At 33.2% G+C, this 26,023-nt stretch overlaps 1 protein-coding gene across 1 annotated transcript in view; it reads left to right on the top strand.

Moving 5' to 3' along the window:
- MOSPD2 (motile sperm domain containing 2) overlaps nucleotides 1-21,649 on the top strand; it is a 39,009-nt gene extending 17,360 nt beyond the window's left edge. Inside the window, exons 6-15 of the mRNA XM_085323112.1 lie at nucleotides 1,019-1,079; nucleotides 2,339-2,377; nucleotides 3,338-3,462; nucleotides 8,470-8,640; nucleotides 11,030-11,142; nucleotides 14,680-14,776; nucleotides 15,596-15,692; nucleotides 16,994-17,123; nucleotides 19,011-19,113; nucleotides 19,626-21,649. Of these exons, the coding sequence (XP_085179238.1) occupies nucleotides 1,019-1,079; nucleotides 2,339-2,377; nucleotides 3,338-3,462; nucleotides 8,470-8,640; nucleotides 11,030-11,142; nucleotides 14,680-14,776; nucleotides 15,596-15,692; nucleotides 16,994-17,123; nucleotides 19,011-19,113; nucleotides 19,626-19,772 (1,083 nt within the window). The 3' untranslated portion in view covers nucleotides 19,773-21,649. The remainder of the gene's footprint in view (nucleotides 1-1,018; nucleotides 1,080-2,338; nucleotides 2,378-3,337; nucleotides 3,463-8,469; nucleotides 8,641-11,029; nucleotides 11,143-14,679; nucleotides 14,777-15,595; nucleotides 15,693-16,993; nucleotides 17,124-19,010; nucleotides 19,114-19,625) is intronic.
- The last annotated feature ends 4,374 nt before the right edge of the window (nucleotides 21,650-26,023 follow it).

The following is a 26,023-nucleotide window of genomic DNA, read 5'->3' on the forward strand; positions in this document are numbered from 1 at the left end:
TTATAACAAGCATGAAAGGAGTAGATAATTTTCTGTTTGCAGAACCACAATTTGATCTTGCAGTTTATGGCACATACCCTGAAGGAATTTCTTTACATTGTCTTTGAAACTTTTAGAGAGACAGTTTCAGCAAATGCTGTTCTTAAGTCTCCCATTGTACAGTCTTGCTCTGTAGTTAGTATTTTTTATCAGAGTACATAAATATTTTTAACAGCTGTTTATAGCAGAACAGAATATGTGATAAACTTTATTTTAAAAGAATATGGAGTTCTGTGTTCTTCTCCAGAGCGTGTTTCATTTGCTTGTTCCATTGCTAGTATAGTCTCATCCACTGTGTCAGCTTTTCTCATTGATATGCAGCCAGCTAATTCTGATAGCTCATGTCTTTTTGAGGCAGTTCAAGTAATTGGAATTAATGCAGTTATTGAATAGTATGCTGAATCCTGTAGTTTTAATTCTAGACTCATTCAAAATAAGGGATCCATCCTCCCTCTGTCTGATACTGCTACTTCTGAACAGATAGCAGAAATAAAAGCAGCATACTTGCTAGAGCACAGGAGACTTTAAACATTACTTGGAAATCTATCACTGTGTTTATACTTTTAAATGGATGATACTGTATTTGGCACAAGCAACATTTGGGTGAGATAAATGCTTCTATTAAAGGCTGCCTTCTGTCTCTAAAGATAGCCAAGCTTTCAGTTAGTTTATAATTTCTGAAGCTTTTAATAAAGCTTTCAGGTAATCCTCTTGTACTGCTTTTCCCCTCTGTACTATCTGTAAATGTTACAGTAGTGTGGTTCCATCAGTTTAATGACCTGTTCCTCATTTTTACTGTTCTTATGGCAAGCTTTAGATTCTCCATCAGCATGTTTTTCTCTACCTTTGTAAGTTTCCTTTGTAGAAGCAGTCAATATAAGAAATATCTGTTACTATTCAATAAATACTTTAGCTTAACTAAACCTATATTTTTAACGTTTTTGATTTACACTGCATTTATTCTGTACTTTTCTTTTAGGACTTGGACTTTATTCGGTTTATTGTCAACTGTTTTACAGATTATTATCCAAATTTCCTCAGTAAGTATTGTATTTTATGCCTGAAGCACTGTAGACTTGTGTAATAAAAGTACTTGATAATATTGCAGATTGTAGGGAAACTAATATCTGTATTTTAAAATAGTCTTTTTGCACACGCTTTGTGCATTGTAAAAATGAATGAAAGATATGTCCTGAGAACTTAGGATTTTGACCAAAAGGTCAGTTTAGATTTTAGAAACAGCCTAATTACATGCAACATTTTTACATTACAAATTCAGAGTATTTTTGCACTCCTAAGAATTGGTACAATTCTGAGTATAATGTTTATTTACAAAATACACAATCAACTTTTTTCATTAAATATGAATAGTCTTAAGACATGTTTTACAGATTAAAAATTAGTATACATATCTAGTAGCCTGTGTTGTCCTTTGTCCCTCATTAACTGGGTGGAAGTTCTGGAATTTGTATGACAATCAGTATCCTGTAGCAGTCTTCAGGATACAAAAGAACAAATAGCTATAGAAACTATTTGGGAGCAATGGTCTACTCCTTCAAGGACAGGAATAAGGCATGTTTGTGTGGGTACTTGGGAAAATCTGTACACTTGTCTGTTAATTTCTTCTGTAAACACAAACATTGAATCATTTTTGCCAGTTCATCTTTCAGGCATTACAATTTTAAGTCAAAATGTGTCTGTGAAGGTTGAAATTATGTACAGGAACTACTAAAACTCTGAATAGTAGATTTCAGCTTCTAGATCAAAACTTCAAAAGCAAGTGCAATGTGGTGTTTTTGTTTGTTTTGATGTATTCAAAAATATATTTTGGGGCATATTTTGAGTCAGAGTACTAACTTCTTTGCTAAAAGACAACTTAAATACAGATTTACAGAGTGCTGTGCTATTTACTTAGCTCTGAAGAAAAGTGGTGCTGGATACTCCTTTTAACTTTCTTTTCTAGTAAGCAGTTCCTTTTCTAGGCCAGCCAAGRTAAATTCTCATTGTTTCTTTATTTGGAGCAAATATTAATAACCATATCTCTGAAAAGTAGTACCCTAGAATGGAGTGTAACTTGTGATTTTGTTGACTATTTCCCAAGCAAACATCTAATACTTCTATATAGAAATAGGTGTGTACATGTTTCTAAATAATTCTTCCAAGATCACTTCTTCAGGGAAGTAAACATGGAGGCTTCTAAAAATTAGTATTTGCTTTTTACGTGGCTTTTATTGCTGTGCTTCCTATTAGAGAAATACATAATATCTGGTATTCATTTTATTTCCTTTTGTATTTTCAGCAAAGATAGTGATCTTTGAAATGCCGTGGATAATGARCGGTAAGTCAGTCTACAGAAAAATACTTTTTTTTCTTAATATAGTTAAATAGTAAAACTTATATTAAACAGACATCTTCAAATTTTTCAATTTTAGGTTGCATGCTTTTGGTATGTTTTTGTTTTTTCCTTCTAGTGTTGTGTGTTGGGTCATGCTTTAGTCCTTTTCAAAGCATAGATTGAAATCATATTTAGCTACTATATTTAAAGCTTAAAAGATTTTGATAAATAGTCTATTCCTTGAATGTTTCCAACTGTGATTCTTTCAAAGCTAGATCTGTTTTTGATTTAGGGGTACATCAACAAATGGTGGACATTTGCAGCCAGCCAAAAATTAGGTTATGCAATTTAAGGTAGATACATGACACTGGACACTATTATGTGCATATATTCTGATACTTTGATTGTTATCCTTAGATATAACACACATGATAAACACATTTTTTAAATTTTTGTATTACCTCTATGTTCTCTTCTGTATATGACATTTTTTACTAACACAGAAGTTACCAGTGTTTGGAAATGCTCCATAGACTTAAACAAGTCTCATTTAAAGCAGCAAAACATTTCAACATGGGGAAAGTGTATAATTCTCCCAACTTTTCTCTCATTCAGATTTGGAAACACAATAGCTTCTTCTCTGCAGCTACTGATCTAAGTTCCAAGACAAAGAAATTGTCAGTAGTTAAATCAAAGATACTCTTTCTGTGAAATTCTGAACTGTTTGCATTCATCTGTAGGAAAGAATATATCCATAAAATATTTTCTGTTTAAGTATTTTTTCTTGCACTGTGTCCACAATACAACAGATAGCTTCAGGGTGGGTCCTGCCATATTTTATGGCGTGTAGCTCATTTGAGCGTTCTGTAACATACACCAGTATACCATAATCTCATAATATTGAAAAAAATATTTTCCTGACAGTGTACAGTGTATAACTTTTTTTTTTTTTTTTTTTTTAAGCTGCTTTTAAAATTGTGAAGGGCTGGCTTGGCCCAGATGCAATAAGCATGTTAAAGTTCACAAACAAGAATGAAGTGCAGGACTATATCAGTGGAGAGTATTTGCCACCTCACATGGGTGGAACTGTAAGTACATCAACATTTCAAGGTAGTTTTGTAATGACTTGAGACATGCTTATTTAAACTACCTATGTGGAGTTGAGATTTGACATTTCATGGATGTGAAATTTCTTGAAATTTTCTGTTATGTCAAGAAAGTAATTTGTAAATCATGTTAACATAAAATGAGTTAACTTTTCATGTTAATATAAAATGAGTTAACTTTATGAAAATTTGTTGTCTGGCAGTCTTATATACAAAAGAAGTATAGAAATCTCTTGTTGATTGTTTTTATCATTCATTTTTAAGTCATAGGAAGTTACTTACTTTTCAGAGAACCAGTCCTCCTCCTACTCTCCTCCCCCCCAATTTCCAGTTGAAGTCTTTCCCTTTCCCCTTCCACTCGCTTGATGATTAGAGATGTTATGTGTTGGCTTGTGACACTGAAGTTCTGCAAACAGAAAACAGATGTCCAGGCCCTCTGAAATTTCTCATCCTGTTCCAAAGCTATGATTCAGTAAAGACAATCATATTTCAATTTTCTTCCCTTTATTGTCCCTTGGGCCATATATTTTAAAGCACAGAATTTCTTTTTTCCAAGAACATGTTAGAGTTCCAGAGTATACTATGATCCAGTATCACTTTGCTAGAAGTTAAATCCTGTTCTAGTGCAATCTAAATAGTAAAGTAGCACAAGTGTCTTGCACAACAGATTGCATTTTTTGCAAAGCTAATAAACCGTAGTTTGTATAATCTCTACAACAGAATTTAAAAAAAACCATTTTTCTCCTTTAAAATATTTTTAGACAGGATACAGTAATGGTATAATCCCACCATAGAGTGGTGTTATCCACCACAGAGGAATTGTTAACTGTTCTTTTTTCTGTTTTTTTTCTAAATGTTTGTCATATTTAGTGCTAACAGTATGGAGAAAAAGATTTTGCTTTAGCCTGAGTAGGAGAAGTTTGTTCCTTTGACTTGAAATCAAGGTAGAGTTCTGGTAGCCAGAACATATGAAACTTACTTTGGGAGTAGAAAAAGATGAARTTATGTTGTTTTTATTTGACTGAAACTATCACCCTTAAAGAGAAGTTTTTATGATACTAGGGCAAGAAACCCATGATGAAAAGATGATAGCATCTTCCTGCCTAGAAAATTGCCACCCTAGTTCTGTGCTGCTGTAAAAACTCATTACAGAAAGCTGAAATCTCTGACTTTCAGGAGCTGCCATGTAGGAAACCACTGATTGTGGCTCGAGCAGCTTCAGTAAGGCTTGGGAATGGAATTCAGTAATGCTTCTGGGCCCATCTCCYGCTACAGGGTATATTGTGGTGTTGTTGCCATAGAGAGGAAAGTTCTTTTCTGCATTCCTACAGTCAAATATATCCTGTTTTTGATACTCTTACCTGACAACTGAGTCCCTCTTTGAAGAAGGAATCTTGTGGCTTTGCTACTGTCTTCTTGAAGTAAATGGTTAAGCATACAGTCTTTGAGTTATATTTACAGTCTTCAAGTTATGCTTTATCCTACCTTGATTTTGAAGGGTCTTATAGCCATTTAATGATACTTAGCCAAACTACCTTCATGTTGCCCATCTTTGAAGAACATAAGTTCCAAACCTTGGAGCAGTTTATCCAAACTTGTGATAAGCTGCTGCAACAGAAGGAAATTAGCAGAATATGAATTCATTTACTTTACAAAAATTCTAAGCGTATCAACAATTTTAGAGTAAGAATTTCATCCGCATATTGGAAGCCCTGTATTTTGAACTACTAGGTATGTTTTTTCCTAAATAATGAGTCTTCAGTGACCAGAAGAAAGAAAACTTACTGACCTTTTCTTAGGATGCATTTTTTTCATGGTGTGGTTAATCTTGGCTCTTGTTGAGGCAACTGGAGTCTCTGAAAAAGAAAGAGCAAATTTACCAGTTCTGTTGTCAAGGTAGACTTTTTGTGGCTATATTTAATTTTTACAAACTCTCATTCTTTCCACTCAAGCATTTTTTTCTTTCTCTGATTTCTTTCTGTCTTTCTCCCTCATTTAGGAAAAGACKATCAGATTTGCAGCTAGCTTGACACAGGTGAAGAGCAAAGCACATCTGTCCTTAGATTGTACTCTGTAGCTATAAGTTAGATTCTTTTCCTTCTTTGCTTTCTTCTGTGTCTCTTGTTGGGCTCTACCCTGGAAAAGCCAGGTTATGCCAGATGTAAACAGCTAGTAGAATAGGTCATTTAGCTAGTTACTTTAGGGAAATACAAAAAATGTGCTCTAGAACCCTTATGTCCAAGAAGAATGATTGATAGAGACCAATTTTGGAATTAAATCAGTTTTAGAAATTTGCAGTGTCGAACTGTGTTTGAATGATGATTCCAGATCAACAAAACTGTTCTGCATCTCTCTATATGTATCTTTTATGCTTCCATAGCTTAGTCAAATATCTTTGTTTTGGCTTACTTGGGTTCAGGGTTGCTTTCATTAGCTTTCTGGGAGTTACCATGAAAGTTCTTTAATCAACTGTTACCTAGCTGAGAAAGGAGGAAATAATTTACTCTTTTTTGTACAACTAGTGGGCAAATGTGTCTCCAGATAGCAAAAACATTAAAACTAATTATGGGAGGGAAAAAAACCAAACCAAAACAAAAACTTGGATTTACAAGACTTAGAGTATAAACTTATGTAAATTCCATGAAACCCTGCGCCCCCCTAATCGGTGTTGGCTGTGGCTATTTTCATATTGGTAATTAAGAGGGGCTACATACTATGTGTCTGTCTCTGAGTGGTTCTTGTCCACACTGTGTAGAACTCCCTCTCTTCATAGCAGGTTTGTTCTGCTAGGAGAACTAGCTGGAGCTGCCCAAAAGAGATCTAAGAGTGAGTTAATGATAAAGCAGTCTGGAAAACTAGGGTCAGATGTTCAAAAGTCATTCCCTAATCCTTTTTGTTTAATRACATATGTATACTTAGTAAATGTTTTCCTTCCTGTCGGTTATAGTCCATCTTCTATAAGACACAGTACAAATGTTGATGCTAGAATAGTCCAACTAGTTCTTCAAACATTAGTTTTTTCTGGCTAGCCAGGGAAGTTTGTTACCTAGGGTCTTCAATAACATCTTGTGCAATATTGAATACATGTACATGCAATAAGGTTTTAGATTGTGTGTTTGCACAGTTTAACCTTGTGGGGTAGGCAGTTCATCCTTGATAAATCCAAGGTTCCTTCCATTGCTGAAAAATACATACAACTRTAATGCTGTACTTTTCACCAGAATTTTTTGTCTAAGTTAGTAGTTCATGGCTCATGTTTCCTCAGAAGCATCTTTTTATAGGTGAGTTGCCCTAAATTAAGACATCATTGGGCATTTTGTGTGTGATTTCACAGCTGCTGTGAACACATAATCCTAGAAAATACCAATACAATGCTTTATATTGCCAAACATAGTGATATGAGATCTCTGCATCCCCTTTGAAAGAAAGCTGTTGGTCTGTAGAATGAGTGCATCAAGCATTGAAAAAAAATCTATGGTGTTTAGCTGACTAAGATTTTGAACCTGTTAACAGGTAACCCCAAGTCATTGAAACCAGAAAATTGTGATTTAGGAAGCGTGGAACTTCAGGTTATCCCAGTGATGAGATTCTGTTCAGTTGTAGAAGTTATTCAACACGATGCATTAATGTGCCCATGTGAGCTGTGCAGCAAAATTAGTGTCTATTAAGCTTGCTTTGTTGTATGTTCTTGATTATATGCTGAAGTTGGACAAAAAAAGCTCTCTACTAGTTTGGTTAAAGGGAACTTGGTTATCTCTGCCTTGTGTTTGCARCTGGAGGATCTCGATATTCCACAAGTGTACCATAGTGTTTCTAAGAATCTGGAATCTTTTCTTCTAACAGTGAATCTGTCCCTTACTGATACTTAGATTGTCCCTTAGACCCTTAATAAAACACTGAATATCTGTTCCTTTCATCTTCTGCGTAAAGATCCATGGATGTTGCTTAGCCTGAAGGACAGGAAGAGAATTCAGGTCTTGATCAGAGATTAGCGGGAAGTATGTTCTTTATTTAAGGTTTCTTTGAGAGTCCTAGTTGTGTGTTTTCTGTAAGATCACGTTCTTGTTGCTTTCTGGGAAGACAAACCTGCTTGTGGAGAACACTGTTGAAACACTATTCTTTAGCTCCTTTCTGGTGGCATAGTTTAGGTACTGCAAGTGTGGCTTGAGTCTAGCTTCACAGGAATCAAGACTATATTATTTCCCCCCACCCCTTCCACTGGAAAAGCTAAACAGTTAGTTCACTCAGAGTTTAAAACTGCTTGAAATTGTAGCAGGAACAGAGCTCTGTTAAACATAAAATACATACATACATACATTTTATATATATATATATATATATATATATATACATATATACACACACACACTCTAGAAGCAGTGAGGATGTCCTACATTACTTAAGCATCTTGAACATAGTCTTTAAATTGATTTGCTATTCCAACTTGTTTCTGCTTTAAAAAAAATAAATCTTTTTATGGAAGGATATGAGATACAGGGTATGTTAAGAGTCTAAATAATAGACTAAACTTGAAGGATTATTTTTTAAAAAACTGTAGCTATTACTAACCTAAAATACAAAGAACAGCTGAAATTCTTTACTTTTTCTTCAGAATATTCTTTAGAAACAGCTGTTAGTTCTAGGAAATTTGTTTTAAAACCTAACAATGGTAGCAAAACTTCAGAGCTAAGGCTGTGAATGCTGGTTTCTGACAAACCAAATTTTGCAGTCTAACTGTGAATCAGTAAGTAATGACAGGAGTTATAATTCAGTGGTTTTATTAGGTGACTGTCTTTATTTTTTCTCTTAGTGATGGTAAAATCAAAACTATAGGTAGTGCTTCTGCATGTGGACTAATCTTAAAATATATGAATTCAGTGTACAATTATGTAAAACAAAATATTAATTGATAGTATTTTAATTTTAAAATATACCATGTGTTTTTCATCCTCCAAAATATATTCCTTTAAAAATCTCCTTATTTTTTAGGATTCTTTCAAGTATAGTTATCCTCCATTGGTTGATGATGATTTTCAAACTCCTTTGTGTGAAAATGGGCCCATCACTAGTGAAGATGAGCATGAAAGTAAAGAAGAAATAGATGCAGACACCAAGGAGGCTGGGGATCCCAATGAAGAGCAAAATCTTAATACAAAAAAGGTATCTAATTCTCAAAGTTGAGGCAAAACTAATTATATGTCTACCAGGTGGGACAGGATGCATATTATTTCTGTTTCTTCTCAGACTTTTACTTTGTATTTTGTTTTTGTTTCAGTTTGAAATAAGTACTCAGTAGAACTGAATTATATTTGCAGTTCTGACCTTACATCTTTCTTTGAACAGATTTTGCTGTTAAGACCAGCTTCATGCTTCTGAATATGTAAAATGAATACTGAATATTTATTATTTCTGGAATTTAATTTTTTAAACTATTTTTAAAATATTAACATATAAAAGTAGTTATTTAGTCTCAGGAGAAATTTTATCCATAATCTCTCAATCCTGTATTGATAATAGAATCTTCTTGCAGTGGTGTGATATTAAGGAATATGCAATATAGTCAGTGGGGTTATTCTTGAAAATAGCAGGAAAAATCTGAAATTCATCTCTTAAACCCATAATTAATTTTGGAATATGAATCAYAAAACTTTAGCTCAGTGGAATGTAATAGCTGAATATTACATTTTCAGTTTCATTTCCTGTTTTAATTCTTTGCCAGAATAATTTGAAACATGCATATTACTTTAAATAGCTGAGCTGTTCTTTGAAACTTAGTCAGCCAGTGGATAATGTAATTTTGCTGATTTTAAGTCCAAAAGGAAGAATTATATAACACTCATGTCATCTTTTTCCTTTTCTTCTAAGTGTTAAAAATATTGGTTTAGTTTATGGTATCTTCTCTGTAATACAGTGTAATCAAACTGCTAATCAAGTCTTTTCAGTCAACTAAACAATTGACATTTAAACTTGTCATGTATCCGTTACTTCTAAGGAATGTGGCATCTTTAATGTACTTTTAAAATTTTGGACTATATCTCATTTTTGATACAATTTTTGTAAGTAGATTAGTGAGTGGAGAGTAGAACTAAAACAATCTTCTCTTCACAAGTTTGAGATTAATATTTGCCCTTTCTTCCACAACAAGCATACCATTGTTTGCCACTTTAATCTTGTGTCTTTTTCAGAATATATTTTTTCAGGAAACAGTCTCTTGTTCTCTTGAAATAGTTGGCACTTCCTATTTTCAAATTAACTATTTTGTACTATTTTCATATTAACTRTGTCTAAATATAAATAATCAGGATCCAAAGGAATAGATTTGTGAGATTTCATTGCCTTCATTGTTATTTATTGCACTGGCAGTCTTTAATGTGGACTTTTATCATCACTGAAAACTTACCTCATTTATTTTATACATGTATGCCTCCTCTCATCCCATAGAAGTGCCTATGTCTTTCCCACAGAGTAGAAGGAGCAATGAGTAATAAAGTTGACTGTAAACACCTGTCCTGCAGAAAATGGCATTTGTCCAGAGGAATTCCACCTTCTATTGTGTACTCTAATATTTTCACCGATGGTAATTTTCATCAGAGTTATGTAAATAAAACCAAACACAGTACTGGTGCACTGTATTTGAATCCCAAACTTTCTATAAAACTATTATTATAAAGAATGAAATTAAGTTGTTGTGTGTGTGATTTGTTTTTGCAAGACCTCTCTTTCACAAAATCTTAAATTTCTTTCATTCCCTTACTTCAAATTTACATAAACTGAATTCTCTTCAGGCCTTCTGCCTGTATTTTAACTGGAATAAAAGTAAGGCTAAGCAAACTATTTAGCTAGCTGATCTTTGAGCCATCATGCCACTGATTCTTTCAGTCTTCTCTATTTTTTTTTCTCCTTGTTGTTTTGCATTTCATTAAAAATCAGAATTCTGGAATTATATGATGGATATTCAGGCCTGTTGACAGGTATGTTTTCTTAATCTAGTAGAAAAAGAAAGCCTCAGGGCCTCTAAAGTATCTGCAGTTTTGGATTCAATCAGCATTTTTTTTTCTCTTTGTCAATACCTTAGAATTCAATCTAAAAAGTAATGAAGCTATATTTAAAAACTGAAATGCAATGAGGTGCTGAATTGTTGTTTGTTTGTTCAGTGGTGTAATGATTGTATTGGAGTGTCTGATTCTGTTTTGCAGTGGAAGAATAAGTAAAATAACATCAGTGCTTCGTAAATTGAAATATTTGAAGTAGTATAACTTATGGGCTTGGTGCTTTTWAAAATAACCATCTCGGGCATCAGAAAATACCTGCAAAAAAAGTAGAAAAGTTGTGTTTTACGCATGCTTAATATATAATGTAACTTCTAATGCAAAAACATTTTATGCTTGGATGTCGAGCAGCTTCAGCAAATACATATTAAGCTTGATCTTTAATATACATATTGTTATAATGAGCTGCCTCATGTTATTTGCTGATGAAATACCTGCATGACTTTAACATGTATGACCCAGGTTTCTACTTAATCTTTATAACTGTCATTTTTACTCAGATGAATTCTATAGAACAAATTCCCAAATCAGAGGAAACTGACAAAACAGATTACAAACCAAAAAATGCAAAGAAAGCACTAACCACTTTTAAAGGACCTTTATTACATATCAGGTAATCTTCCTTTCTAATGTTTTTTCACAATATGCTTTGAACACTTGATTATAGAACTAGTTACAATTTAAGGGAGACTTTTTTTTTTTCCCCGAGTGTTAGAGAAAACAAACAATATTTATAAACATCCTTTTAAGAGTTTCGTCAAAGCCCATAAACAATTTTCTGGATTTGAGTGGGTTGCTTTTAATGAATTTTTTGACATACCCATTGGCATGCTTTGTGCTAATTAATAGGGATGTATTTCATTTATTCTGGGAAACTCATTTATTTTAGTTGATTCAATGTATATCAGTAATGAGAATACTTAGTGGTTTAGATCTGGCTGCTTAAGCTAAAAAATTTTAAATGATTATTTACTAAGACAGCTCTCTGATGATTTTTTTTTTAATTTTTTTTTTTTAAGTTAAGGTGGCTTAAATGTCTATGCCAGTAATTTGCACCAATAAATCCAAATTTAAAAGGGTACGACTCTTTTAGTGTGGGAAGTGCTGTGTATAAACAGCACGTCTACTCAGAAGATTTTGTCATTGAGGATTCATACATCTTACCATACGTTAATCTCCTTTGTATCAGGAAATCTGAAGAAAAATGATTTAACCAATATCTTTTTTTTCTTTCCACTGCCCTTTCAGGTCAAAATGTTTGTTTAGCAATTGATTTAGGTGTTAACTTTTATTTTCATTTCCAGTTTGCTATTAGATGAATGAAGAAAATATCTAATTTATAGATAATTTCTTAGGTGAGCTAACTTCATAAGTGCTGACTAAATTAGATTTGGAATGAATTTGAATAATGACCTGTTCATTAGTATTTAAAATATTTTACGTGTGTGAAATGTTTCTGGTTTTGAAATGAAAATTAGCTTTATTGTCCTTTGTGTGCCAAACCTTCCTTCATATAGTCCTGTATGATTTCCTATATGGCAGGACAAAGACAGATTGCAGATTTGCTTTATAAAGATTTCTAAAATCCATGGACTTCTACTTAGTTTTTCTTTGAAGAAATAAGTCAGATATGGGATATTTTCCATTTTTCTCCCTATAACAAAAGAAGCTATTTCCTTGCATTGATGTCTTTTTAAAATTTATTTTTAAAGGTACTTTTCTTTTAAGCCCTACCACTAGAATAGAAGTGTTGGCATTTATGTGAATTATAAGGAAGAATAAATTTAATCGAGTATAGAGGTGCTGATACTGTAGTTTTGCTGTCATGGAAAATAAAATACTAGTGTCTCTGTTGTCCCTGCTGTTCATTCCTTACAAAAACTCATGAGAAAGTATGCTACCTGCAGTTGTTCTTTATAAACACTCTAACTCTGTAGAAGCTAGAATTAATTTTGATTTCCTGGAATCTCTTTGGGCCTTGAATTCTGATGCAGTTTACAATCAGATAACCAGCTGTCCTCCCAGCACAGGCACCTATATCAAATATGAGACATGAACTAGAGTACAAGCTCTGCCAGCATGACTAGCTTGTATTTTTGCTGATACTGGCACTGCCATGTGAGAGGAGCAGCAGAGACTGAAAGGAAGCTGAGGCACAGCAGTGCTGCTACCACAGAAGTTGCCAAGAATCAGTAACTGTTCTGTGCCTCCTGGGATTGCTGCTGCTGCAAAGGCTCGGTTGAGGCCTCCTCCACCCTCTCCCACCACTACACAAATATTCCTTGCCTAGTGCTACTTGCTGCTTTTGGCGCTCTCATATGACCCAAGCGAAAAAATAAGCTGAACGTTTTCAAAGTTGTCCTCTTCTGTTTCTCACACTTATGGCCATACTYGCTTATCTGTCTCACCCTAGTTTAGACCGCTACTGCATTTTCCATGCATATCTATCAGGAAGACCAATATTTTATAGAAAGGTAAATGAATAAATTTAAGAGAGCAAAGAGGTGTAACTGTTCACTTGCACTGTCTGACAGAAAACTAGCTCATGTTATATTGTCCTGAAGACCAGAATTCTTAGTACAAGTGGAAATGCTTACTCCCCTGTATATACATATGCATTATACTATGCTATTGTTTGACTTGATGGACAGTGTACCTACAAAGCTGGCCCTTAAGTCTTTTTTTTTTTTTTTTTTTTTTTTTAAAAAGAAAAGTCTATTGCCACAGTTTGGAGTATAACAAGAAATATCAGGCTTTACTAGTTCTGCCACAACTTCCTTTTCCTAGAGCTCTTTTTTTTTCTTGCTCATTTTTGACATTATTTTTGACATTATTTTTAACATTTTCCAGTATCATTCATGCTTTGTTTTGCAACTTGTATAATATTCCCGTTGCAATAGTGTAGTATTGATATATCAAGTACCTAATARTTGCGATCATTTCTTTCTTTACTTGTTGATTACTGAAGTTGAATTTGGGAACAGGGGAGAAAGGATTTGAGACAAGAGGATACAGTTAACCAATTAATTTTGTTTAAACCCATCAGCTTGTTACTGCCTGCCTGTCTTAGCACAGTTATTCCTACCTCCCCACAAAAAAGAAATACTGTTGGGCAAACTGTGTAGTTCATTATAAAATGTAGTTGCTCCCCCCTGCCTTCAGGCTTGCCTTAAAGCCCCAAGTATTTTTCTTCTCTGCTAATGTCTTGTTTTGTTCAATTAAATGAGGGATAAGGAAGAGGTATTGGTATTATGAAAGGAGATCCTTTGAGGGAGAACATTCTAAAAATGGAGAGAAGGAGAAAAAAAACCCCACAATATAAGTAAGGTTATGCTTATTCTTTGGAAAAGATTCTTTGTCAAAAATAATGGCAATTCTTTAYGTACCCTTAGGAAGACTTATTAAAAGAAAACAGTTCTTTCCCTGTTACTTAAGTTTTTCTTTCAGCTTGTGAGGTGTGAGCATGCCCTGCTTTCAGCATAGTAGTTTTCATTTGAACGCTTATTCCAAGATGAGTTGTGCTACTGTGATATCATTTTAAAAGTTTGTATGCATGAATTTTTAAATTGCACAAGAACATTAAAAAAAGACAAAACTTTAAATTCTGTTGTGGAGCCCTGCATGTGTCTCCTGAAATCTGTGAAGTCTGACTCATAAGTACAAGTGCATCTAGCTATAGCAGCTGGAAAGATTACTACTCCCAAACACCTGCCTGTTCCTCTTAYGTTTGTACTGTACCCACTACAGGGATAGTTGAGTGAGATGAAAATTGCTTCTTGGCTGTGACAGTGTATAACCTACCATATTAGAATATTAATTATGCTTTCCTTTAATTGTAAAATGTGGCCGAAGGGCAAGTATTTAAGCTATCGGCTATTCTTGCTATGCCAGGTGGTCACACTCCTTGATGTGAGAAGTAAACAGCAGTAGCCTAATCTGCTGATGCAGCTAAGTTCACTTGTGATCATGAGTCAACCCCAAGCTTCACCACAAAAAAYCTGAATTTTATTTTCATGATGTTTTAATGAAAAACTAACTGTAGTTGTTGGGTTGAAAGTATTGTATTTTATATTTTTATTAGGTGTGKAGAAGTTTATTCTATGTTGTAAAGATCATTTGAATAAACCAATTCTTTTTAAATTTTTGTTAGCCCAGCAGAAGAACTATATTTTGGATCCAAAGAAACTGGAGAGAGAAAATGTTTGATAGTGCTGACAAACGTGACTAAAAATGTGGTGGCTTTTAAGGTAAACATTTTGTGTGTTGACTGAATTACTTTGCTAAATGTGTGTTTTTTTCTTGTATAATTTGGGGGAAGGAGAAAAAATACTATGAAACCTTTTTTTTTAGGTTTCATTATTTTTTTTTCTTATGTTATGGTGTTTGAAGCAGATCAAAGAAACCTTGGTGTGAATTTGTACATACCATGTACCATCATAAGGGGTCTAATCACAATTGCAAATATTTTGGATCATTGACTGGAATAGAGCTATGAAGGTGGTTAGTTTTTTCATAATAATCTAAGTCTTCCATAGAAAGAAAATGTTGATCTTTGAAAAGTGATCTCTTTAGAACTTATTTTCCTTTATAAATCCTCTAAACAAATTATTAATGTTCCATAGTGATGCAGATTCTCAAAGGAGTGAATGTAATGTTTTGTTTCAAAAATACTGAATTTACTTAATCTTCATTTGATTTTCTACCACATTTTCTGTGTTCTCTACAAGAATAAATAAATTTGTGTATTTTCAAATCAATAATTTTGACAGTTACTCTATTCTTAATTTTATATAAAAAGGAGAAAATAATATATGCCAGAAAAGGAAGGATGAAAGTGGTTGACAGAGGGATAGAAATGAAATTATAGTGTCTTTTTACAAAATATTTTTACTTACAAAGCATCTTAAAGACTGTATGTTATCACTGTATCCTAAACAATACTTAGTTAAGGTTTTTGGACTTCTGAGAATACTTACTTTCACATTCTCTTTTCTGCAATGGCTAAAAAGAAATAGTCACAGTTTTTGTGTGTATTAACATGCTTGCTTAATATATTTGGTTTATAGGTGAGAACAACTGCTCCTGAAAAATACAGAGTTAAACCCAGTAACAGCAGCTGTGAACCTGGTGCATCATTAGACATAATGGTRTCTCTTCATGGTGGTAAGGAAAATCTTCCAGTAGAATTTTTAAGAAGTCTGAACAAGTTTTAGGAAGAGGCTGACTCTTCTAGATATTAATGTTTGTGTGTTCTTGTTGGGTAATAAGATATCTGACACCCATATCTTCGTGGCTGTTGTAGGAAAGGTGTGGTGRATATATGAAAGTATTACCATTTGTAAGAGAACGTGTTTCAAACTGCATTTCTATGGATTTGTAACTCACGCTTTCTGCACTGTCAAAGCTGATGTAATTTCTGTTTTCATTTCTCATCTCTGATTGTGAATAGCCCTGTGTTGCTCTACATAGAAATGTGTGTCAGGATTATTTCTATTTCAGATGTGTTTCCTGAATATTCATTTGATAGTGTATTGTGGAGCAGTGTTTTATGAGGGCTCGTATTTGGTACACATCTCTTGTCAAGTGTATTAAATCTTGAACGCCAACAGCCTGCCACATTTTCAAATATACACAATTAACTTTATTTTATAYGGGTCATTAATATGATCCTTACCACTTTTAGTAGAGTTGATATTATACTTCATTGTTACTATACATAATAAGAAAAATTGATGTAATATAAATTATTTCTAGCTTTATTTTCTAAGGAACTGAAGTGATTTTTTTAAAAAGTTAGTTYTCTTTCAAAGCACTTTTGAATCCTTCACCAGCATTAGCCATACACAAAAGAAGGGTAGCAAGTACTGTGAAAACCATAACTATCCATAACTGGATAGAGGTGAGACAGCCAGACTGGTACCTCACCAAAGGAGAGGCAAGCGGGACCTTGCAGCTAATACTCTGTTTGGTTCCACTTTACTGGCTGATGGAGTAGCTGTCTGTACTGATWTATTATTCCACTTACGCACAAGCAGGTGTTGTCTTTAACCCATTCTGTTTCTTGTCTAAAAAAAAATCATAGTGACAACTATCCCAATTGTAGTGTATTACATTAATAGTTTATCTGTAGTAAAGCAGGCTTTCTTAGTAGTTTTAAGGGCAGGAAAATTTGCTAGAAAATAATTTTTTCTTACAGAATTGTAGGTTCCCCGTAAATCATTGAGATGAAGCTAGTTCTGTTAAAAGAAGCAATTGCCTTTGTTAAGGCAAATTGTAATRAAAATTGTTGAGAGTAAGGAAACAATTTAGTTATTTTTATTTCCTGTAAGTCAGTGTCTGATATTCTATACTAAAGCTCCCATCTTAGAGCACTTATGTTCAAAAATGCTTCCGTATACTCTTTAACATTAATTATCCAAACACACTGTTGCCTCCCTCCCCTTTGCCCCCCTCTTTGAGGGTAGGATTTGCAGCTTCTCTGCAGGATCGTTTCCTTATAATGGCAGCAGAAATGGACCAATGTTCTGGAGCAGGTGTATCAGAACTGACACAGTTTTGGAAAGAGGTCCCTAGAACCAAAGTGATGGAACATAGGTAAGCAAATGGTTTTCATTAACAAGCTTTTTTAGCCATATTGTGTATTCTGATTTATGGTACTTACATATCAAAACCAGTAAAAGATTTTCCAAAACAAATTGTACTTTAGTGACAGAGGCATATCACTGCTACCTCCTCTGTGTTTTAACTGATTAGAGGGATTCTTTTTATGTGTAAAATGTCATGATATTCTGCATATGGTCTTTTTATTGTAGTTTAATTGTGCTGATTAACAGTTAAATGGAAAAATGTGAATGGATGTGACAATACAGATGGAAATTAGATTTTTTTTGAATGAGGATGTGCCCCTTGAGTTTTCTAAAAAGAAACAAGCAAGAAAAAGAGCAATTACCATATGCAAAGCTGCTGATATTARAATAAATAAATAAAAAAAATCTCTAAAAGAAAACTGTAATTTTGTAGCTCTCTGTGAAGCCTATCRAGTTAATGTGTGTTTTCCTTATTTGTTGGTGGAAAAATATCTCCAGGATAGTGAATRCACACTTTTAAGAGAAGAGCAACAAGCATATTTATTCAGATCTATTTCACAACTAGCTGTATCACTGCATGTTTCTAGAAAAAGTTTTAATTCATTGCAATAGTTTTTCATCTAGAATTCTTACAGCCATGATATCAAGAGGCTGTTCTATCTTTAAAAAGGGATATTTAACCACRTTTTAACTTTAGACTGTTCTATCACTTTTTTTTTTTAATCTTATTCTTCCAAAGTTCTTAAGGAGAGGAAAAAAAATTGTACATAAAAATGTGGAGGCAAGTTTTAATTATCTTTGTGCACTTATGGAAATAATTGCCATGTTTAGAGGGACTTRCATACCTTTGCACATTCTGGTTTATAAAGTGTGAGCTTCAAAGCTCAAAGAAGCTTGAGCYTCTTTGAATAAATATTGGGGTTTTTTGAAGGTTTTTTTTGCCTTTTTTTCCTCCTTTTTTAGAGATACTGTGAAACTGTAGGGAAAAGTTTTTGAGAAAAATTATTTGATTGTATTTATCATCTGAAATAATATATGTCTAAAAGCCCATCTAAACGAATGTTTGAGAAAATTAGATTTCTCAGACGTGCTTAATGTAGCAGTATGTCATGTACATACATTACTGATAAATGCAGAACTGATCTGTACTTTTTATTAAACCTAAATTAAAAGTAATGGAGAATATTATTACTGTCTCCCTAAGATTATACGTGCAACTGCTTTCTCTGAAGAATCTACTCTAGATTTTATTACATGCATTTGTCCTTTTYAGCTTTTCATTACCAGAAAAGTTTTAGTGTTTTTCATCCTCAAAATACCCAAATGCTACAGAATTTAACTATTTGTTCAGTAAATAAAAGAATTCCCACACTAATTGCCTTGCACGTTATCAGAGGAGCTTCTACTTTATTTTTATAAATTGCTTTGGATTCCAGTATGTTTAATTATGATCTCAGAGTCTATTCTTGCTTACTCAACTATACAAGAAATGAAGTGGGAGGACAATACTGTTAGCAAGATTTAAAATTGAAAGAAAACCCTTAGATTTTGTTTACTGTTGAATTAATTTTTGCATTTCTGGTAGTAAAGATTTGATTAAATATCTCAACAGATCMTGTGTTATGAATTTTAAATAATAAAGGTATATTTGAGCATTAAGGTCATTTTGATTTGACTTTATATATCAAACATTATCAAAATATAGTTGATGGACTGAAGAAGGCTTTTCGGACTATCATTGTAATCATCATTTATAAAATCAGTCAACCAAAAGAGATGATAAAAGTGCATGTAGCAAATGGTTGGACAGTTTACTTTCCGTATTAATTTTTCAAAGTTGCATTCAATTTTTGATTTGGGGAAAACACTGCTTTTTTTCCCCTCCCTTTCACAGGCTCAGGTGTCATGTTGTGGAAAGCAGTAAGCCTTCTACTTTGACATTAAAAGAGAATGCATTCAATATTCCTGCGAAAACCAATGAAGATTTACATATACAGGTAATAATGTACTCCTTTATGCTGAGCAAAATCATAAAATATGATACAGACAAAAAGATTTTTTTTTTGTACTAAGCTTCCTTGGTACTTTGTAAATTTTACTGTTGGAAAAATTTGGCACTTGAAAGTAAATAAGTCAGTGATTTAATCATTTTATTGAATGTTAATGGTTTAATAGAACACTACTACTTTCAATCAATATTTTCATTCCTCTTGTGTATATTACATATCTCAAGTATTAGTGAGACTTAGCATTTTTTTTTCTTCCTAATAAAAAGAAGTTCTTGCTTGATACAGGCAATATAGATTGTCCATGAAAATTCTAAGTTTCTTTAGCAGAACAGAATATTGAAGTAGGCAGTGATAGAAAAGTGCATCACTAAGAGCAATGATTTGTGTACTATAACAGTGCTTGCAGTATAACTGTTCTTGCAGTTAYTGTAACTGAATAGCTTTAAACAGTACTTTCATTTGCAGTGATTCTAATTTAATGCAACTATTCTTATTTTCAGCTAACTCATTTACTGCAAATTAATAAAAGACTTCAAGAGCAGATTGATCGCTGCCTGTGGTTCCAGCAGTTGTTAGTGGTTTTATCATTACTATCAGTTACTACTGTTGCCTTCTGTTTCTACCTGATGTACACCCAGAGAAGCTAAAAAATGTTGCTTTGTCCTGCATGTGCTGCCTGTCAAGATCAGTTTGAAGTGAAAAAGGTTCCAGTGCTGCTCTCAGATTCTGGAACAGCCAAAATGAGATTTATGAGCCCACAACACTGAATGGTGATACAATTTGCAGAAAAAAAGAAGAAATGAATGGTCAACAAAATAAATTACTGAAACTTGACACTTCGTAAGGGGCATGAGAAGGGTGTTAGACCTGGGAGCTGTTTTCACTGTATAACTTAATAAATACTACTGAACTGGGAGGAGGAAGGAGCAACCAAATAACAGCATAATTTAAAACTGCRTAGTACTTTCTCTGTTTTGTTCAAATATTTTAAATACTATATATTTAATTTTTTCATCATACTCATGGTTACATTCTGAATTGCTGTCATAGAAGATGAAAGAAGTCTGCTTAGGGTTTATAAAGGATAACCTGTTCATTCAGGAAAATTTACAGAGATTACATAGTACAGGCAGCTTTTTCATATAACCTAGGTATGTGAACATAGCATATATTAATAATGTTGGTAATTATCATTTTGAGAGTTCAGGATCACTGTATTCATTTGTTTATATTCCTTGTGCTTTTTCTGAATGCAAAATTATTATAAATGTTGTCTACCAAATACCATGCATGCAGTCATATTGACCTGGACAACAACCCTTTTTTGATTCCAAAGATATTGATTAAATATTTATGTTGAGRCACTGTTCCTGTTATGCTTTCATCTATTAGACTTTCCTTATTGTTTTTTCTTGTTTTTAAGCAACTCTTAGTCGAACTCCAGAAAAAGWGTAGCAGTTGATTTCTGATGACCTATTTATAGCTCATAAAAAGACTAATAATTAATCAATATTAAGAACTTTTTCTGAGGTGTGCAATATGCTTAWATCATCGATGAATATATGAAAAAGCAAGTCAAGTCAGGAAAACTTAATATTGTTGAAGGAATATAAAAGTGTTGTATCTGACGTTTCTCTGAAAGTATTGTTGAAATGGTCTATGAAGCTAGTGAGAATTTATTCTAACAAGGATTCTTTGTACTCATTGCTGTAAATATGTATATTAAAATGATAAATACTTTAAAAAAGACTGATATCTTTCATACATTTAAATTTTTCACTCTTGGRAATGTCTAAAACTTAAAAATATTTTTTTATTAGAACTAATTTTCACCACAAGTAGACTTGCATAGTAGATTGTTTAGTTTTGCTCTGTCAACTTTAATAGTTGAGAAGAGATTATTGCAGGAAATAAAGGTCATACATTGCATCTGTCTTTTTGCTGAGAGTATCTCTTCAATGTATTGTAGATGTAACATTATTTCTAGGAAATAGAAAAATTAACAAAGCAGCATATCATTCAATATGATGAYTGAAAAGTTACTATGTAAAAAACAAGTCTATGGAGTTTGGTGCACAGTGTTCTGTCCTTTCTTAATTTATACATCATTTTACCATATTAATATTTTTTAAATTTTTCACTGATCTCATTTCTCTTCAGTTTGCTTCTCACTATTTTACTTTCTTAATGAATTGCAACTCATTTTCCACTGTTTACTATGAAGCTTTTGTTTAAATTATTTTCCTGTGCATGCAGTTCAAATTCTATGCTTTTAACAAAGTGAATTGTTATCATGTTGTTAAGTAACACAGTAATTTGTAACATTTAGATAACACTTAGTAACCATTCTGTTAAGGTGCTTATTCCTTAATTTGACAGGATTGATTAGCACTTTACTGTAGAATTCTGAGAAATATTCCTAGAGTCTTTGCCAGTATGAATATTTTAATGTTTTGGTGCTTTYACGTTTTCAGTATTCTTATTACTATGTTGCTATTTTGTTTGTATAATGGATCAGATGAACATTTTTCTACTTTACTGTTTTAGAAAAATACAATTACAAAATAAATGTGAAGAAATACACATTCTTGAATATTTATTTTTTTTAATAATAATTATGCCTTCTGAGGCTTTCATTCTTTTGTTAGTCTATAGGTGCTTAATATGAGTAGGGATCAATTATGGTAATGGCCCCTATTCTGTTACATGATAGAAGCTGTGAAGAGATATTCAAGACAAATGTGAAATAATTTTAAATTCCTAGGCAGAGGGCTAACCATGATTAAAGAGATCACCTGGTACTGGTRTGTAAACACTACCATGGCAAGAATAATGCAAATCCACACAGTACAAATACACATTATCCTGGTAAATCTAAACATGTTTTAAACATTACACAAGATATGGAAAAACATACTTAAGCTTAAAAAAATAATGACAGGTATCTTTGTGTTTTTAAATTGAAATTGGCAGCACTGTGCTTTGTATTTTATTTGTGTAAGAATTTTATTTCTGTCATCAAAAAGCATACGGTGACCCATCAACATTTTTYCCCTGTCTTCAGTTCTTAATATTTTCAGGTTTTGTTTACTTACCTATGGAAGCATAGTTTTCAGCCACTCGTCAAGACTTTGCGTAGCACACACTAATGTTACAGAGGGGAGGGCAGTCACATGAGCTGACATCAACAAAGACAAAATTACTTTATGTATATATTTTTTTCACGGTACATTAAACTTTCAGTTTGTAAGGCCAGCACATTTTAGACTTCAGACAGAATTCACAAAGTAAGATTTGATTAGATAAATTGTCACTATACAACCTTTTTTCTTTTTTTTTTTTTTTTCTTTCCCTCTCCTTGTAGATTAGCAATTAATCTTAGCTTTATAGACGTTTAAGAGATAGCAATGACTATAATCCTAGAAAGTAACAATGTGTGCTCAAAAGAGCATGTGTTTTCATAGCAAACATTTTGTCTATCCTGTTCTTAGGTTCAATGTTTAACATACTGTATTAAGTTTTACTGGACAAGATAGTTCTTTATTCATCATCTCTACTTCCAGAGTTATACYATGGGATAGCTCTGAACCATCTGAATAGGTGTTCCAGCAACCCCATTCACACTGGCACTAATGGCGTTCATTATTACATTATTTACAGAGGTTCAAAGTCTCACTGTTTTTGCATGCCTGAGGTGATATCAAAGAAAATCAAAAGTTTATCTTACAACTAGAAGTGGGGCCAACTACTTTTGTAGTGGAAACAACAGTTTTATCTAAGGACAGTTATATTGAGGGGGTTTTTTATTATTATTAGATGCAAAACCTGACGATCTTAAGGAAAAAATCAACACATTGGGGTAGGCTAATTTGGAAAAATCATTCTTGATTATATTTTAACATATCAAAGAATTTTCCCCATTCTCTCGAAATTATAAGTATTATAGATAAGCATAATATATTTCAGACCTCTGGAAAACAAAAGATGAAGCAGGAACAGGCTTTTCGATTGCCTTTTTATTTCATCACCTGGGWTAACTGATTTGTCTCTAATGGCTGTGTTCAAGCTCTCTCAAAAGCATATCTGTGCTCCCAAATGAAAACTGCTTTGTTAGTTTCTATGGCTATTGTTGTGTGGGGTACTATAAAGAGGGTTTTAAGTCACTGTGTTGACTTGGGCTTTCTCTTACTTTATATGAAATTGCACTGGCTGCTTGAAGCGATAGATGTTCTTTCAATAAAACGTGTTCTTTCCATCTATGGCTTTATTCTAAAAGTGGACATTCAATGAGAATAATAGAACAAATTTTAAAATCAACAAAACAACCCTTTAGCCTAAAAAAGACATGACAGATAGCTGTAAKAAATAACTTCTTTGGATCTTTTGGTAGTTCTGTAGGGTACTATGGAAGCCCAAAGAAATCTGTATTGACAGTTCTACTTTAGGAAGAACTAATTAGTTCTAATTAAGTAAGAAGAGCATGTAATTTGTGCTTTTCTGAGATTAAAAAAGACATCTGACATCAATTTCTGAAGTGTATGGCTTATTGTTACTTGTAAGATATCTCACAGAGGAGTTATTGACTAGGTACTATGGCAGTTGCTACATTTCCATTATATACATGGAACAAAGATAAGTGGTTATAGATTAAAGTTAACAATGCTTTTCTGTATTACATTTGGAACTTTTAACTTTCTTGGACACAYTTTAGCATTAGCACTTTCTAGGTGTAAGTTTCATGCAACCAGTGAGAGGTGCAATCTCTCATTTTCAGTTGTTCTCAATTATTTCAGTGTTACTTGTTCAGTTGAAACYTGACTGTTCCTGCTTTTGTCACTTTTGTATTGAGTGGCTAGAATAATGTACATAGAGAAAGCATGGAAAATAAAGTTCRTGAAATCCAGCACTCCAGAAGCATGGCTGTGGTCAGAGATTTGTCTTGTTTGTACTGTAGGTGAGTGAAATTCCATGTGCTGGTCTTGGCTGAGGCTGCCGTAGCTAATTGCTAGTAGATCTGCTCAATGCCACTTTGTTACTACTGAATAGAGGTACTGAAATTCAAGTTGTATGAGCAGAGAGTAAGCCGCTTGCAGACTTTCCTATTAAATATCGCAATTCCTGTTTTACTTCATTCTTAAGATTTATGCATCATAAAGACTGATTTTTTTTTATTATTATTATCTACCTAGTGAAGCACTAAGTTCCTTCTATTTTCCTAAACACGAGAAGAAGGGCTGGGCTAATGGTTGAAGAGTATTCAATTCTTACTGTACGATTGCCGCTAATAGCATATTGTTGCTTTTGTAGATTGTAATAGACACTTCACTCTGACATTGCTGAAATTAGTAAATTAATCCAAACAGAAAGCCCTTTAGGGTTGCCAGTCATTTTAGTCCTTAACACACTCCAAAGTGCAGCAGTAAACCACTCAAAGGACAGTTAAGTTTTGCCTTCTGGCAATTCAGTATCCCCTGATTTTTAGTAATATTGTTCAGTCCTATTTTAATTATCTTATTTCAGCTGTTCTGGATTAGCACTCTATTGGAGTTGGCTGAAATTTATGAAAAATGAAAAAATCTATAATGTGTGTGTATTTATCTTTTTTTTTTGGTCAGCAGTAGAATGTATTCATTAATTTGCAATAACTTGGGGTTTTCTTGCAAAATATTTTTTCAGAGGTTTTGCCTGTTGTTAAAAATATTTTGTTAGACTGTAAATCATGTGTTTTGTTCATCTTGATTAGCCATGAGCTATGCCGAAGCTTGATTCAACCAGCAAGAAACAATGATCTCCTTGAAATATTTTTCAAAAACAGATTAAGTCACGATGCTACTTTTTTCCTTAGTCTTGATCTGACCTTGCTCCTGTAATAAATATATGTGTCTATACAAGCAGATTTTACTAAGAATCAAAAGACTTGGCCTGATAGAGCTTGCTTCAATATGCATTTTCTGTTAGATACTCAACATAAATAACAGTTTACATCTACCATGTTACTCCAGCACACATGTATGTGCCATGAAATAGCCTCACAATTTATTAGCATTGCTTCTTAATGAGAAATTAATAAAGGTTCAGCCCATGTATGAATTTTGTAGAGTCAGGAGCACAAGTTGGAGAGTCATAACAATACGATGCGTTCTTCTCGCCATAGGCTATGCAAGTGGTGTCTTTCCAGCAACAGAGGTCTAGTTTTGAGCCCAGGAGAAGGAAGAAAAACAGTTTTGATAGTTTTGATTTAGATCCTAAGTGTTTTCCCTAAATTTGGAAAGAAATGCCTCAGACACAAGAACTTAAATCCAGCTCTCCAGTGTCATGAAGACAGCCATGACCACCATCCCTTTTTGCTTTTTATGATGAAATCTGAATTAAGATGTCCTTTGGGTAATGATGATGCAAGCTAATGAATCCTGTGTAATGTTTAATTTTTCAAAATCACAACTTATATTTCCTCAGTCCCATATCTGTTGAAATCATTGCCAGTTTCATTTTTGACGGCTTAGAACTATATCTGAACACCTGTTCTTCAAGCCCCAGGGAAAATGTCAGAAATGAGGAACATCATTTAACTAAATATAGGTGACAACAGCAGTGTGAAAAGGAAGCATAAACAGAATTTGTTAAGCTTTTATTTTCTAGCATGCTACAATTGATAAATTACTGAAGGGAAAAGCAAATTTCTGCAAACATCACAGATGCTTCATTAATCTGCTACAACTAGCACTTACAGATTGATACTTAACCTGCTGGCATCTGTGAATGTTTATAATCCCCATTCCCTGAAGTAAATTTCCATGTACAAATGTGTAACATTTACACACATATTTTTTCTTATTTTTTTTCTAAATGTAAACTTGCAGCTGATGGTGATGACTCACCAAAAGATTTTGTATTGCCT

The sequence above is a fragment of the Rhea americana genome, unplaced genomic scaffold (genome assembly GCF_003343005.1).
Source record: "Rhea americana isolate MKP2758 unplaced genomic scaffold, rheAme1 scaffold_82, whole genome shotgun sequence".
Lineage (NCBI taxonomy): Eukaryota > Metazoa > Chordata > Aves > Rheiformes > Rheidae > Rhea > Rhea americana.